Source organism: Pseudoliparis swirei, chromosome 17 (genome assembly GCF_029220125.1).
Source record: "Pseudoliparis swirei isolate HS2019 ecotype Mariana Trench chromosome 17, NWPU_hadal_v1, whole genome shotgun sequence".
Taxonomy (NCBI): domain Eukaryota; kingdom Metazoa; phylum Chordata; class Actinopteri; order Perciformes; family Liparidae; genus Pseudoliparis; species Pseudoliparis swirei.
The window spans coordinates 12,798,328-12,814,141 of NC_079404.1; the positions used below are offsets into that span (position 1 = coordinate 12,798,328).

Genomic DNA, 15,814 nt, shown 5'->3' on the forward strand with positions numbered 1-15,814 from the left:
TACTTTAGTTATAATCTCCAAAAAAAGTGTCCAAAGCAATTCATATATTTTTCTTTCTGGATAGCTTTTTCCCTCCCTCCCTCTCTCTCTGTATGTCTGTGTTGTGTGCGTGTGTGTGCGCGCGCGTGTGCGTGGTGTGAGTGTGTGTTCATGTGCGTGTGCTTGCTTGCTCGCGTGCCAGCCCATGTGCGTGCCGACCATTAGCGCGCTTTGGTTCACTCGGCTCCTGGATGCCGAGAGCGCACACAGAAACAGACACGGGGGAAAACAACTCACATGGCTTTGTCTCTTTATTTGTATCTGTGGCAAATCAATGATGACTTCTGAACGGTAGTGTCCGTGTAGCCATTTTACGTGAAGGCGTACCACACAACCACTGTTGTTTTCACACACAGATGCGCCAATAGATCAGCTTTTGCCACAGTTCCACATTCCGGCGCACACGAGGACAATGAAGGCGAAAAACCGTGACCAAAGCTTGTCGGACTCTAGAGAGCTGGACGGATCCTACGACCAGCTCACGGGTGAGTGAACCGGTGCATGCTGTCCGGTTGTCAGCGCAAAGGAAGATTCAATATGTCAGGCTGTTAATCTGAGACGAGCCCGGTCCACCGAACTTCAGGTGCCGTTGAAATGCTCGTCATTCATCTCATCACCAAACAAATTAAATATACATATATACATATATTGGCAGTTAATTTTTAGAGCAAGTGTATATGTTGGCGAAGTTAACATCTTTCTCATAGCTTTACTTAAATGATTAGCTTCCGGGGCAACAACATGTATTTCTGATGTATTTATATTGTATTCATGTAGTTACAGTGTTACCAAAAGTAGTGTAACATTTATAATAGAAATGTTCTACTAGCTTGCTTTAGGTAAATAACTGCATTTCATTAAAATTAATGGTAAAAGAGAGAATGGCGACGAGTTGAAAAATAATATATAATATTGGAAACAAATACCCATTGAGTCTTGTAATGTAATTGTTGCATGTCAGTGTGTTTGCATACTGTGGTGCGTAATGTTGGATGCATTCAAAGACAACAATGTGTTGTTTGCTGGCTCTGGCTCATCTATGGGAGACCACCTTACTGCCGCTGACTTGGCTGACGCTGCGGGGTAGATACCACCTGACTGGCCGATATCTGATGCCGGGTGTTTGGAGCAGATTCCTCTGCTTTGGGTATCACTTCGGACTCATATCGCTGTGAGCTTCATCTGCCGAAGTCTGGGTTTGTAGTTTGAAAAACAGCTGTTATTATCTGCAAGCACAGCAGACACCTGAGCGACACTTAATGACATGTGGATTCTCAAACGGAGAGCATTGTGCGCACCTTCGTGCTTTGCTGTCAGCTCTGTGGATTGAATACAAACGTCGTGTACCTATTGTGCTTTAATTCCCCCTGTGTTTGTGTGTGTGTGTGTGTGTGTGTGTGTGTGTGTGTGTTTGTGTGTACTTGGGGTATCAGTATATGAGACTTGAAACACATCCGTTGTTATCGCGTTATAATGAGGCACTTCATTGAGTGGAAGCTTCCCCTCACATACCTGTGCTTTGTGTGTGCTCCTCATGTGAGCTGAGCACTCTCTTGAGGTGTTCCCCTGTCACCACAGCCACCCATTGTCCCCTCATACACAGCTCTCCCCTGCTTATGTGAGCATCGTTTGCATGGCAATTGCCAGCTGCTTAAAGGAAATGTTTGCTTTAATGCCGGAGCACATCTCCAGCCTGCAGAGCGCATGGTGGGAACATATAATCTCATTAGCACAAGTCCACGCATTAGCAGCTAAACAGCACTCTGTCACAAATTGAATGCTTACCAAATTAAGAAAAGATTGCAAGGTGTCTCAGTGAAACCGTGTTTCTGTGTGTGCGGCAGACATCCAGTACGTGTGTATCTCGGGTTTATCTTTGAAACATTGTGCATGTGCGTATGTGTGTGTGGGTGAGTTTAGAGGCAGCAGCTTCACTTTTCTACAGACCAGTGGTGAAAGTTACAACAAAGAAAAGAAGAATTTGTTCTGCCGAATTGAAAAACATCCGGCAGGCTTTACTACTCCATTGTAAATTATTTCACACGGTGTGCTGGCCGTCACGCCTGGACAAACAGTGAGCTTTGCACGGCTTCTACGAGACGATAACACACTCCAGCGGCTTGACTTTTTTCTCCTGCTCCCTTGGAACTTTTCCTTTGGCTCTGTAATTATAGGCAGATTAGTTTGCAACAATGAGATGCATCATGGGGGATTAGTAAATGTGACAGTGAAGGAGATTAAACTCTGCAATGTAGGCCTAAATCTAAACTCCTCAGAATAATCATTATTTTGTCTTTAATTTTCCTCTTTCATCTCCTCCTCTCTCATCAGTCCAGTTTGTTGGAGTGGTCTCTTGTGTCGGACTGTCCACAATAAGTCATATTTCTTTTTTAATAGTTGAGCGAGGGAAGGGAGAGAGGGACCAAGTCATTCGGTGTTGCGCAGCAATTTATTCGTGGCATAGTTTTTAATGACTTTTTCAAAGCTTTGAATTGTTAATTAATCTTTGTAAGACGCTGTCAACTCGAAAACATACTTAACCCTGATGGTTTGGATGGTTATTAAGGCTGGCTCTCCGACTAAGAAGAGTCAATACAATGAAGATGTGATGCAGCTAAATCTGTCGAGAAATAGTGCCGGTCATGGGATTTTTTATATTATAGACACAACTGCGCTCGCAAAGTGGCCTGGTGTGTGTGTGTGTCTGTGTGTGCCAGTGTGTGTGTGTGTGTGTGTGTGCATGCGTGTGTGTGTGTGTGTGACAGTGATAGAACAGGTGATTTTCTGCATAATCTCCACTAACATGTAAAAATAGGCGAGTGTGATGTGAGTGCATGACTTGGAGAGAATGGATTCTTAAATGGGTTGTCTTGTGTGGGAAGGACAGCTGCAGGTAAGTCACTCTCCTTACTTACAGTGAGATAGAGATAGTGTGTGTGTGTGTGTGTGTGTGCTGAAAGCAAAGCTGACCTGTGTTGCTTCAAGGTAGTGTGGGTGGTCTCCTTTCACCCTTTGAGTGAAATGTAACCCTCTAGAAATAACTCCCTCTCAGCCTGCTACATCAGACTGTAAGTGCGCCCCACGATGTGTGTGCATGTGTCGGAGTGTGTGGTAGCATGGCGTTCCCCGTTGTGTTGAAGAACACCGGCTGAGAGAGATGAGAGGTAATTCTAGAAGCGTGGTGCAGTAATCTCCTCTTCCACCTCACAAGCCACATTCAAGAGGAATCATATCACCTACACACACACGCACGCACACACACATACACGCACACGCACACACACAGACGCTTCTCTCTACAAATTCATGTGCAGCTATTATGTCAACCGTCTCATTTTTCCATTTCTTCGCTCCAAGTCCAGAATATTGTCAAAAGGCTAAATGGGTTTGGGTTGGGAGCCGGTCTGCCGACCATGCCTTTGTTCCGTGAGGTACTATAATAGTATCTCATCTTGGTGTTTTTGAATAATTTATAAAAACTTTTGAGATGTACTGTTTATTTGCGTTGTGGTCTTTGCTTTATCATGCCACTTTACCATCCCCCCCCCCCCCCCCCCCACAGAATCCAGCTTCCAACATTGTTGTCGGTTTCTAGTCTTCAATGATAGTAAATTGAATATATTTCATATATACATAAACTCCTTGTTTTGGATAAGTGGGTTTGTGTTTGGGCTTAACAAATAAGTATAGGACTCCAGAAAACAGGGCATTCAAGTGTATTTGTAAATATGTGCACATAGTAAAAACAGGTATAAGACACTATTGTGTACAAACACCTTAGAGTTTGTGTTTGTGTGTTTGTGTGTTCAATTTGCGGAGCAAAGTCAGGGAATGAAGTCTATCTCTCAGATGTCCACTTTGGCAAAGTGAGCTGATTGCCCAACTTGCAACAGTCAGCACGATTGTATGCACCACTTACACACTCAGGCAAATAAGTGCAGATTTAGACACACACACACACACACACACACACACTTTCAATCATAGACCAACCTGATGCGACCTCCAGTTTCACTGACTGAAGCCATGCGTATTTGCCTTTAAACTTCCATTTTCTCTCTGACCAGCAAGTCAGTAAACATGGTAAACACAAGTATATGGTCTCAATCGGTTGTTTCAAGTCTTAATGATGTTCATTTGGTAAATTCTGTTCTATTAAGAGTCAAATAGAGTAGACCATAAAGCAGAGTATGTTTTAGGGGGCGGGCTTACTGTGACTGACAGGTCACCAGAGCCGTATACGGTGCCTCTACGTCACTCCCCCGCATTCCAAATATGGTAATTTTAGTTCACAACAACATGGCGAAAGCAAAATCCCTAAACTCGAGGCTTTCAAACCAATGGACGATGACTACGTCTACTTCTTATATAAGTTTATGAGACATTTCCATTCTATTGCCAAGTTAAATGTATCAAACTTTAGAAATGTTGCAAATAGAAATGTGAATTGGGAACATTTCAATTCACCCTATAGTTCATCTTCTCCTTCAAAATGTGCATGATATGCTAATAGAACAAGGCCATTCAGTTGTTAGGATACTTGAGATCAAGTCTTTCTTACTCAACGTAACAAATATGTCGAGTGTGCTCTACAGTTGACTTGTCTCACACACATGCACACATATTTCCAAATGAGAAATTTGAAAAGCTCTGACATTCAGAGCCACGCCAGACTACAAGTTGGAAGAAAAAAAACAGATAGCCGAGAGAGAGGTTAGAGGTGTGGAGGTGAATGGCAAGACAGTCGCTGGTCGGGAAGCCACATGACTCACACACAAACCCGATTGATGCAGAGCCCCCACGGTGAAAATAATAATCGCCAATTGCGAGACCAAAATGATTCCAGGGCTGAGATTGCTTTCATAATCGAGCCTGACAGAGGGAATTTAGCCCGGAGTCACCTTCTCAGCATAACGGTTTTAGCTGCAGCTAGAATCGTAATGGCCACTGGCACTAATTAAAAGACTTGATTTAATGTGTCATCTGATGTGCCGTGACATGTGTGACATACCCTGCCTCATCAGGGATCCTCTCTGGGTTCCCGGGCGGTTCCAGGAAGTGCCAGAATTGCAGATGTGAAATGGCTGGATTCCGACATGGAGGAACGCTTGGAGTGGTTCACTTCGGCTTATCTGTCACATTGGCTCTATCCTTGTGGGAAGGAAAGAAGGAAAACAGGAAGGAAGGAGAGGGGCAGAGGAAGGATGGAGGACGAGTTAGTTGGCAGACTGTGTGGTGTTTGACCTGTCATAAAAGCTCTTCCTGTCAATCATATCCTGCCAATGCATCAGTACAGGCTGACCTGTAATGATGCAGGTGCTGCCACCTGAGACCTCCGTTCTCTCTCACATTCAACTGGGGGCCTCTTCAGGTAAGTAGAAATAAGGGAGTTCACAGCATGTTTTTGTTCTTACTCCTTAATGTCTCATACATTTCTAAATATTTTGACTGACAGTCCCCACTTAAGCTTCACTCGATTTTTTTCCTCTCACTTTATCGCACTCCTCCCCCTCACTCTTTCGCCACACTCACAGATCCGATTACATAATAATATCATATATATTTCTGTCTTTAGTGTCTCATTTTACGTGCCCTGGTACATCCAGCCTCTCCTTCTCTGCTCTCCACTCATTGACTTTTTACCTCGACTATTGTCCATTCTTAAAGCAAACTACCCCCGTGGTCCCTCTCCTTCCTCCCTCTTCTCTGACTCTCTCAGGCCACAGTGCGACCAGTAGCCCAATGGGCCTGGAATCCTAACGAGTGTTAATCTTTGACCGAATCTGCGGAGGAGCTGGGAGATCGTTAATTAAAATAAACGATGCTGAGCCCTCCCTTGCCCCCTCGCCTCTTCTCCTATCCTTCTTCCCTTCTCTGTAAACACATTCATTTATAAATGTCTGCAGGGAGATAAGAAGAGACGTGGTGAGAAGAGGAGGGGTGAGGATGACGAAGAAAGCAAAGGGAGATGGTAAGATGGGTGGGAGGAGCAGAATTCGCCAAGGAAAAGTCAATGTACATCCGAGGATGGAGAAATAATGGGGCAGCGGGTAAATTGAAATAAATATTGGATTGATTGTTTTACTAACGCCATCCCCGTCATCATCAGTCTGACGCTCTCTCCTTGCCAGAGATATTCATCAGGAAGCGACTGATTGATCGGCCGCCTCAAAGTGTCTCTGAGTGTGACGGAGCCCCGTGTCATTCATTGTGTGTCTCTCTCTTGCTTTGCTGTACTGTCACTCACATCATCTCATCCGCATTACAGGATGGTTTTCTGTCCATTAGCTCAGCCATTCTCCATGAGACTGAGAGTAGCTCATCAGTATGGAGAGGAGGAGAGACCAGCGGATAGCCAAACAACGATACTGTGTATCCTATGTAGGTCCCAACCCTGTTCCCCTTTCTTTGTGCACTCTGACTCATTTTGTGTGTGTGTGTGTGTGTGTGTGTGTGTGTAAGAGAGTCCTTTGTCATCAGAGGTGTTCAGGTTGCACGTCTTAGATTGAAGATGGGGGATCACTGGCTGTGCGTGAAGCTGTACACATTTGTGTAGAGGTTGTCTGAATGACACACGTGAATGCCATCAAAATGATGTCTGCAGAAGTGTGTGCAGCCATCTTTCTCATTTCTCTTTTACTCATTTAAGTGGTGAATGCGTGAGTTTGAACAAAAGATCCTGCGAACGTATGATTTTAAGAATATATTGCCTTCCCCTTCATTGTGAAATGTATAGAGGGCACACACAAGAAGACAGTAGCCATCTATCCATGCATCCATTCAAAGCATTCTGAGGTATAGCGAACATATACCTAACATGACTGATCAGCTGGTTCACCGTCCTCTCAGATATTCTCAAAATATGCAAATGTATATGTCTTGAAACATGGCCAATAGCGGCTGACATGAAAGTATAGTTTAATTTTCAGTTAAAATCATTTCCTGAGGACATCTCTCTATTTTTCTCTCGTAGATGGGATAGATGGCCAATGCAACTTTGCAACTTTCTGTGTTTCTACTTCTTCTGCTTTGTTAGCAGATTACAGCGATGCATGGCCCACAGCCAAATCTGACGAAATTAAGACGTAGCCTAGTTTATACGCCCCAAACTAGTTATTTAAATGCGCCTCATCTGCATTTATTTTTCACATTATTTCTAAAGTTTGCTTGACAATTGAATGGAAACATGGCTCAGGAGGGACGGTGATTTTGTTGTGAACAGGCCTGCAGAGGACATCTACTCCATTCCTCTGGTCACTGAAGGTTCTTCAGTAACAACTTCAGTGATTGACAGCACAGCAGAGAGTGATAAGGAGGTAGAAGTGATTAGAGGAAGCCGGCACACAACACACACACTTTAGACAAGGTCTACTCAATAACACACAGACATGCACATTTACACGAACAGACAAACACAAATACTCACGCACAAGCATACACACACATGCATATACACACATGCATGTGCACAGTCAAAGAGTAAAGCACAGTGGGCAACGTTTCGTCAGTTAGACCACCGGTCAGAATAAAGTGAACATCGCTCAATGGAGAGTGACTAACGGATCAAGCCATGTTTAATGGAGAATCACAATTCATGTTCAGTAGCGATGAAAAATGATACTGTTTTCATGCCATATGAGTCTGAACAGTCTGGGGAGTTTTACCTGGACTGTAGATACTGAACTAATTGAAGGTAAAATGTGATATTTTCAGTTGTGATTTGAAGGAACAATTACGATTTAGACAACATATTGAGTTATTGTCTAGTATCATTAGCTCGCTGACAGGCCGAGCTGTCCTTGCTCTGTTCCCCAACATGGCTGCCTTCATCAATATTGCTCTTGTCAGCCTGCTACGATATGGTTTAAGGTATTACAACTGTGTAATAGAGGGTTATTGAGAAACGTTGAAACGCTGAGCTGGGACTTTTGCATTCAGCGCCACTGCTTCGCCATTATGTCCTGACTCGACTGTTGAACCAGCCTCTACTTCCCCTAGCCGAGCCAAACTGCACAATCGTAAATACACAGACTTTAGAAGTCCAACAACATATTTGTGTACTTGAAAATCCATTTGCTTTAATCATCTCCATTGCACAGTGCTTGCTCTGGATGTTTGCTTGTCGGCTGTGGGGTTTGAAAATCCTATTACCCCCTGCTATCTCCCTGTGGCACTGGTAAACCGATTGCTCACACAGTAACCTGACGTTCCATAAGTGCTTCTCCCCAAGCACCGCGGCCTAACACCAGGATTTAATAAGAGTTAATGCAGTCTTCTAATCAACAAACACACACAGAATAAAGACTAGCATACAGGCAGGTTTGATTGATTGGTGGAGTGACACTCACGACAGCAAAGGGATCGTTACCGACCTGGACCACAGCCACTGACATCAAAGGTGGAACAGAGAACTTAATATATATATATATATATATATATATAGAGAGAGAGAGAGAGAGAGAGAGGAGTTACTTTTGTATTAATAAAACACATAAAAGATGACATCTGGCTGAAAATACGTTCTCTGTATTTGATGTGTTTGTAAAATCAAGTCAATTCATCATGTAAGAGTGATATTGAACTGTGACTCATACCGCCACAGAGCAGCAATGAAATGAATGTTATTATATGTAACTATAAAGGCCGTGATGAAAAATGTGCTTGAAGAAAGTCAGAGGGAGCATCTATCTGTCTGAAGGTTTCTTTTTCCCAACAACAGGATGTTTGCTTCCAGTGAATTCAGGAAATGTGGTGTGCACGTTATGATGCATATTCACGGAAAGTCATTAAGAGGGGTAATGATTATTAATGAGGACAGTATCAAATTCATGCACTGAAATATGGGCCTGTTGTTTCCTTACTGTGTGATCATGACTGAGAGAAGCTTTGCCAGATGTTGGCATCAAAGGAGACTTTACGGTGAATAATGGCACCGCTGACTCACTGAACACAGTTTGGAGATTGAACCAGTTAATTACAGTTTCACTTTTATGTTAGTTATATGCCTAGAAAGCTATAACACACCAATCATATTATTATTTACTGATCTATCTGTTCTATGATTATAAATAACCTGGATTTCCTGAGCTCTAAGGAGCCTGATCAGTTGCATTATTTCTCTTGACTCTTTTTATAAATGATTATTAAAAAGAGTAAAACCATTAGGAGGATCAACTGTAGCTATACATGTACAATAAATAACTGCCGCCAAAAGGCCCAAACTATACTTATAGTTACTGTGCTCTCTAAATACTGCTGTCATTACAATATTTTGTCTTAGTTGATTTTAAGATTGTTAGGGTTACCATTCTGTAACATGCCTTGATGCTGATTAACAGCAGACTGATGGATGAGTCTAATCGTGAAACAATCTCCCTGATGCTTTGATCCGAGCACTCAGAGACAAATTTGTAATTTGTGAAATTGGGCTATACAAATAAACTGAATTGAATTGAATTGATCCATATCACATCACTCGTTTAAGATTATCAATTTACACATTCCTTATTTGGAGCAGTGTGCTTGGGAAAGCTGTGCAACAGTACGATGACCACACCTGTTCCTTTCATGTTTCAGCTACGTATAAAATACAAATCTAATGGTATGCTTATGCTGCTCAGCACATTGTTTTATTAAGTTGTGGCTCGAAGTTGTACAAAGTTGTAAGCATTGATTAGCCTGCTACTCAGAACTTTAGCGTTTCTGCCAACAAAAGCTTGTCACAGAGCTCAAAAGGGAACCTTCATGGATTCAGTCAAGGATGCAATAAGCAACGCTTGAATACATTTCAAATGGTATTATGATTTTATGAAATGCTCTCAAACCAACACTTCAAAATACAGCACTTAATTGTACCTTACTGTCTTTAAGTTGAGCTGAAGTTTCATTCGGCAGGAGTGCATTTACACTTCAGGTCATCTGTGAGCAGGGAGACATCTTGGTCGCTGTGTGTGCTTTTGTGAATGTGTTTGTGGGAGTGTCTGTGTAGTACAGGAACACCTCGTTGTTATTCATGGGTAGATCTTCACATTAGGGAGATATTAGAGTTTGACAAGCATGGCGCAGAAGTCTATTGTAGATTCTTCTCACTTCTTCTCTCACCTTTACTTTTCACCCTCCCACTTTTTTCCTTTATGCCACACTTTTATCAATGAGTCAGTATACGCTTTTTAGTGTTCCTACTTAGCCCTCTCCTCTTCTTCTTCTTCGAGGTGAAAAAAGATGATTAAACTGGATGTAAAATTAATATTTTTAGCCCTAGCTGTCATGCCTTGGTGGGCACAAGATGTGAGTGCACTGTTAACGGTAATGGAAACGTGTGTGTGTGTATGCACGTATGTGTGCAGGGGTCGTTTGTCACTAAGGGAGATGTATTATCATTCACATTAGCCCTCGAGCTCAGTGTGGACAACAGGGTGAACTCGGATTAAGGTTGGACCGATAAAGAAGCAAAACAAAGAAATCTTTCTGCCTGCCAGATGAGTTAGTCTTAAAGAACATAAGAGAAAATATGAACATATGGTTAATAATGTAAGTTAAAAATGCCCTTCAGGCATTGTGCTATTAAGTGACCTTTACAGTACAAGCAGGCCACCTGGGATATTTCCATGGCGAACAACTTCTAATGCAACACACTTCCATGGCCGATCATGTTGTATCATTCCAAAGTTATGAGTGCCATTGTGAGAAATCACCGACTAACATCATTGAGATTGTCAAGTTTGCTGAAGGACCTCATCATGTTGTAGCACTACATTGGCTGTGCAGTGCATTATTGTGATTAGCTGATTAGCTTATTATTCTATTTCGACAAGTGTTTCGAGAGACCCACATAAAAAATATCATCCCAGACACCGTTGACTCGCTGCCACTGTCCACTGACGATGCAGTCAACAGCCTCATCCACGCAACCCTCACGCACTTAGTGGGCAAGGACACTTATGCAAGATTACGCTTCATAGACTTCCCCTCAGCATTCAACACGGTTATCCCACACAAACTGAACCTGCCCTCTGCAACTGGGTGCTGAACGTCCTCTCAGGCCTCAATCAGTCAGAGTTAGCAACTGTACATCTGACACAAGAACTGTGAGCACAGGGTCCCCCCCGGGCGGTGTCCTCAGTCCCCTGCTGTACACCCTACAGGAGTCTGAAGTCCAGAACAAAGAGACTGACACAGTTTCTATCTGCAGGCCATCGGACTGGTGAACAGCTCCTTCAACAAGCCCCCCCACCCCCTCGCCCTACACACACGTACACTCATAACTGAACTGTGGACGACTGCTGTTGTGACTACCATACTTGCAATATTTGCAGCAATTCATAGTGCACCTTATGTATACTCTCAGTGAAACTGAGTGTGCAATATTGTTCTCACATGTCTGTGCCTTTAGTATTTTTAAAATATATATATTCTTATACAATTAGCATCTACTCCTTTTTGTATTCGTAATTTAAATTCTATTTTTGCTATGTCACAATATCTATCTAGCTATCTATCTATCTATCTATCTGTGGCTGCTGTCTCCAATCTGGCCTCGGCTGCTGGCTGATTGTTAATCAGTCAGAGCAGCTGACTGACTACACTATCTGACTGCCACACTATCTATCTATTACGACACATTGAGAAACATTGCTGTACAACATTTTCCCCTTTTTAATGTGTTTTTAATGAGTCATTCCTGAGTTTAGTGTGAAGCACATCAAAGGTGGGAGTGAGTGTGTCTGTGTGAGTTTACGTACATGAAAGACAGATAGAGAGCGGACCACAGAAGTCATCTCTAGAAGCCTTCTGTGTTCCTCTCTGTGATTGTGATAAACCAGAGACTCGTCGCTTGGTCTCAGATCCTTTTTTCTCTCAACTTCTCTCATTTCTGTTCAATACTTCCAGAATTAAACAATCTAATGTGCAGTTAAAAGCGATAAGGGCAAGCAGCCAGACAAATACACACGCCGCTACTAAAACACACTTAGAACAGAGGAAACAGCAGTTTAATAAGCTCACATACGACCCTGTCGGTCAATTGTGGGATGCAAATGAAAAAACTCCAAACTTGTTAGGCACCGTTATCTTCTGGTCTCGTATCTCCTGTTTCTTTTTTTATTTAACACACACACACACACACACACACACACACACACACACACACACACACACACACACACACACACACACACACACACACACACACACACACACACACACACACACACACACACACACACACACACACACACACACACACACACACACACACACACTAGAGGTGAGGCTGATGCCTGTTGACCTGTTGATTCAGAACTATAATACAACAGCTGCTCTCTGTCAGCACCTCCAAGCAGCTAGAAAAGAAGCTGTCACCACTCGCCTGCCTCTTAGTCTGGCTTTATGTCAGCATAATGTTGATGAGAAATATTTGTTGCTCCTCTTTCATTTTGTCCTTGTATAAAATGCAGTATTACTCAGGCTAGAAAGAGGGGATGTGGTTGGTTATTTAAAGGAATTCTACGAAAGTTCCCATAGTCATTCTGTGTATATTTGTAATCATGTACAAAAGGGAAATATGTCACAATCTGATGTCACATCACAGACACTTGTTGACTTCGACCAGTTTCCAGTCAACAAAGGGACGATGTAATTCACAGTGGATCAATGATGGATTATTCACCTCCCACACTGCATCTCTGAGCCAATGATAATTTCATGTTGTTGAAATATTTTAGCATGTCAATCTCTGCTGATATAGTTTTTACCACTGAAAGATAAACCCTGCAGGACACTTTGGGAATATTACATGTTATCTGTAGAATTGTCAGTTGTTCTCTCTTAAATGTTCTTCTTTCTCCCACACAATGGCGAAGAGAGGGGAACTGTGCTCCTTCCTGTTCCCCGGTTTCTCCATCTCTTGCTTTCTTTTGTGTTTTAAGGGATACGGTGACAGAGGGAAGTGTACACCGAGGAAAGCCTGCCACATATTGTGTGTGTGTGTGTGTGTGTGTGTGGGTGTGTGTGTGGGTGGTATCCCTTCAACAGAGACAGGAAGAGAAAAACAGGTGTGTGTTCCTCTTTCACAAGTCTGCTTCTCCTACGTTGCTGTTACAGCAGCCGAGATGAATTGGCCTCTCTGTCTCTGCTTCGCAGCAGCTCCTTAAACAATCCTCCGCACTGCTCTTCACTTAGCTTTGAGTTAGACAGGAGGTCTAAAGATAGAATGGAACAATGAGGACTGCACTGCTGCTCTGCTCCAATAAGCAATGATTGGTACTTTGTGTTTTTTTAAAGGCGTAAGCTTTGAAATAAGAAGAGCTGATGCATATCATAAATAACTGTATAATTAAGTGTAGCTTTGCTGTGTATTGTGTATTGGTATTTTATAATTCATCACAATAATATGTTACCTTTTCAAAAAAAAATCCCTGGCATCTCTCCCAAGAAAACTTGGAAAACTTGTGTGGCACAAAAGAGGCTGATGCCTTTCATGTGTCTTGCAGCAACTGCACAACAATATTTTTTTCCTGCAATAAATACAAGAGGAAAGTTAGCGTGAACAGTGGTAGTCAAGCAAATCAGGAACGATGGTGAATCAGTCTTTGGAAGGTGCAAAAACACCTCAGCAATGAAAGGTAGGGCCTCATGCATTGGCACTCATTGTGTGTGGGTGTGTGCACTTAAAGCAGGACATCGATGGAAGGTTTGGCAGCCGGCGTTCCCGTCCTAATGGCGCGTGTGAGAGATTGGGTAAGGAAAAAGAGGAATATGATATGTTGGTCAGTGCTCTCTTCTGGGACTAAAATAGATGATGTGTCTTAAGGATTTGAGGATCCTCGGTAATGCTGATGACGCCTTTTATCTCTCATTTGTGAGTCAAAGTGCAGCACATCTTGGCTCAGTAGGAAATCCTCCTCCCCTCCTCCTCCCTTCTCTTCTAACATCCCTCTTTTCTCTGCTGAATTTGCGACCTGCGTTGTGGCCGTGATGAAAGGAATGCTATGACAATAATCCCTTCGCCTCTTTTCTGCTCCTCACCTCTTTTGTCAGCACTTCTCCCTCAGTCAGCGCAGCAAAGACGGTTTTCCGTCACAAGAAGACAGCTGCTGTGTCAGAGTGTCACAGTATACAGCAGGTTTACACTCAACTCACTCCAGTGGGAGCACTTTCAGATGGTATAGTGCACTCAGAGATATTATGTTGTACGCACACATAAACACATGCACAAATATTTAAACTGATCTAATTTTTGCAAGTAACATTTTAAGGTCACCTATAAATCTTAATGCATCTCCAGCATCAACTCTTCCCCTCTCTTCAGCCAGAGTGTTCACATTCATCATCCTGAAAACACAAACAACCTTTAGGATGCTTGTTTGACGGCGATGATGCATGCACGTCCATCCTAGCTTTAATAACCACCTGCATGAGGACACTGTGGAGTTTTCAATTTGGTGGAAATCTGTGACACACGGCCAAGCTGAACTTCAAATGAACTTTAAGCATTTACGTCCTTCCTACCTTTTGAAGCCAGAGCCGCTTCATTGGATGCGCCGCTCAGTGCATAATAGACCAGTGCTCGTTATCGACTCCTTCTCGGTGTGACTCAGACGTGAATTGTTTCTAACAAATGGGGACTCTGAATCTGTGTCTTTCTGACCTTGCTGAAGTTGGCATTTTGAGTAGAGCACTTAGAAAGTTAAAGACAGATGGTTAAAATGTGGTTAATGGCCCAGTATGAAACTCAAACACTCGCCCACATGAACACATACACACAGGCATGTGCGTGGACACATACATATTGTCTCCTAAAGCAGTGACATTTCTCTGCTGTTCGTCTCCCTCCTCTCCTCCACTCATCTTCTCCTCCTCTCCTCCACTCATCTTCTCCTCCACTCATCTTCTCCTCCTCTGTCCCGTCCGACTCCTTTCTGCTGGCACTTTCTCCTTTCCACTGTCATTATATGCTCTCTTTGTTACACCTTGTCATACAACCTGCCTATAGCTGTTGATGACGACAGCTTCTCTCCATTGCCCCATTCTCCTCAGTCACTTAAGCACCTTAATGAACCACCTGTAGAGGGTGTGTGTGTATCTTTAACTGTGTATGTGTATTTGCGTGTGTGTGTGTGCAAAAGGCCTACTAAAATTGCCAGAGGGTTGCCCCTTGTGTATATAAGCCAATGATCTTTACTTACTTTTCTCCAAACGACTACTTTGAAATGAGCACAGAGAAGGTAGAAAAGAGACAACTGTGGCAGCCACAAGGAGCACATGTGCCAGCATGTGTGTGCGAGAGGCCAGAGTTTCAAGCCAATCATGGAGATGAATCTGGCAAAGAAATTTGGATTTCATTTTGATAGTTTCATTATTTGGATCACAGTTACTGCACTGGACATTTCGCCTTATTGGTTTAGAATGTCAAATCACGCTTGTACCTCATTTGCCTTTGTATACCCATAGCCACTCAATAATTCATGATGGTCACTCCCTGATACTTCAGTTAAATACCACTTTTTTTCCAATTATTTCTACACTGGAATCTCAAATGATGGTTACAATTGACATAATGCATTGTCACAATTTATAACAGTAAAAAAACAAAAACAAGGGTAAATATAGTATGTATATACAGAAGTTCAGGTTGTGAAACAGAAATCTGTGTACCTTGAAACTGCACCTCAAAGACGAAACATGCAGTATCGCCAATATGTGCATTGCAAACATGAAATAAAGCTATCCCTCCTTCTTGGAGCTTCGATATGGTTAGACATTCAACACCTCAGCA

General features: G+C 42.7%; 1 protein-coding gene across 2 annotated transcripts in view; it reads left to right on the forward strand.

Annotated features, from left to right (window-relative positions):
- The first annotated feature begins 325 nt into the window (after positions 1 to 325).
- Positions 326 to 15,814, forward strand: part of LOC130206834 (Kv channel-interacting protein 2) — an 87,732-nt gene continuing 72,243 nt past the window's right edge. For both annotated transcript variants that reach the window (XM_056435021.1, XM_056435020.1), the window contains exon 1: positions 326 to 524. In XM_056435021.1, the coding sequence (XP_056290996.1) occupies positions 452 to 524 (73 nt within the window). In that variant the 5' untranslated portion in view covers positions 326 to 451. The remainder of the gene's footprint in view (positions 525 to 15,814) is intronic.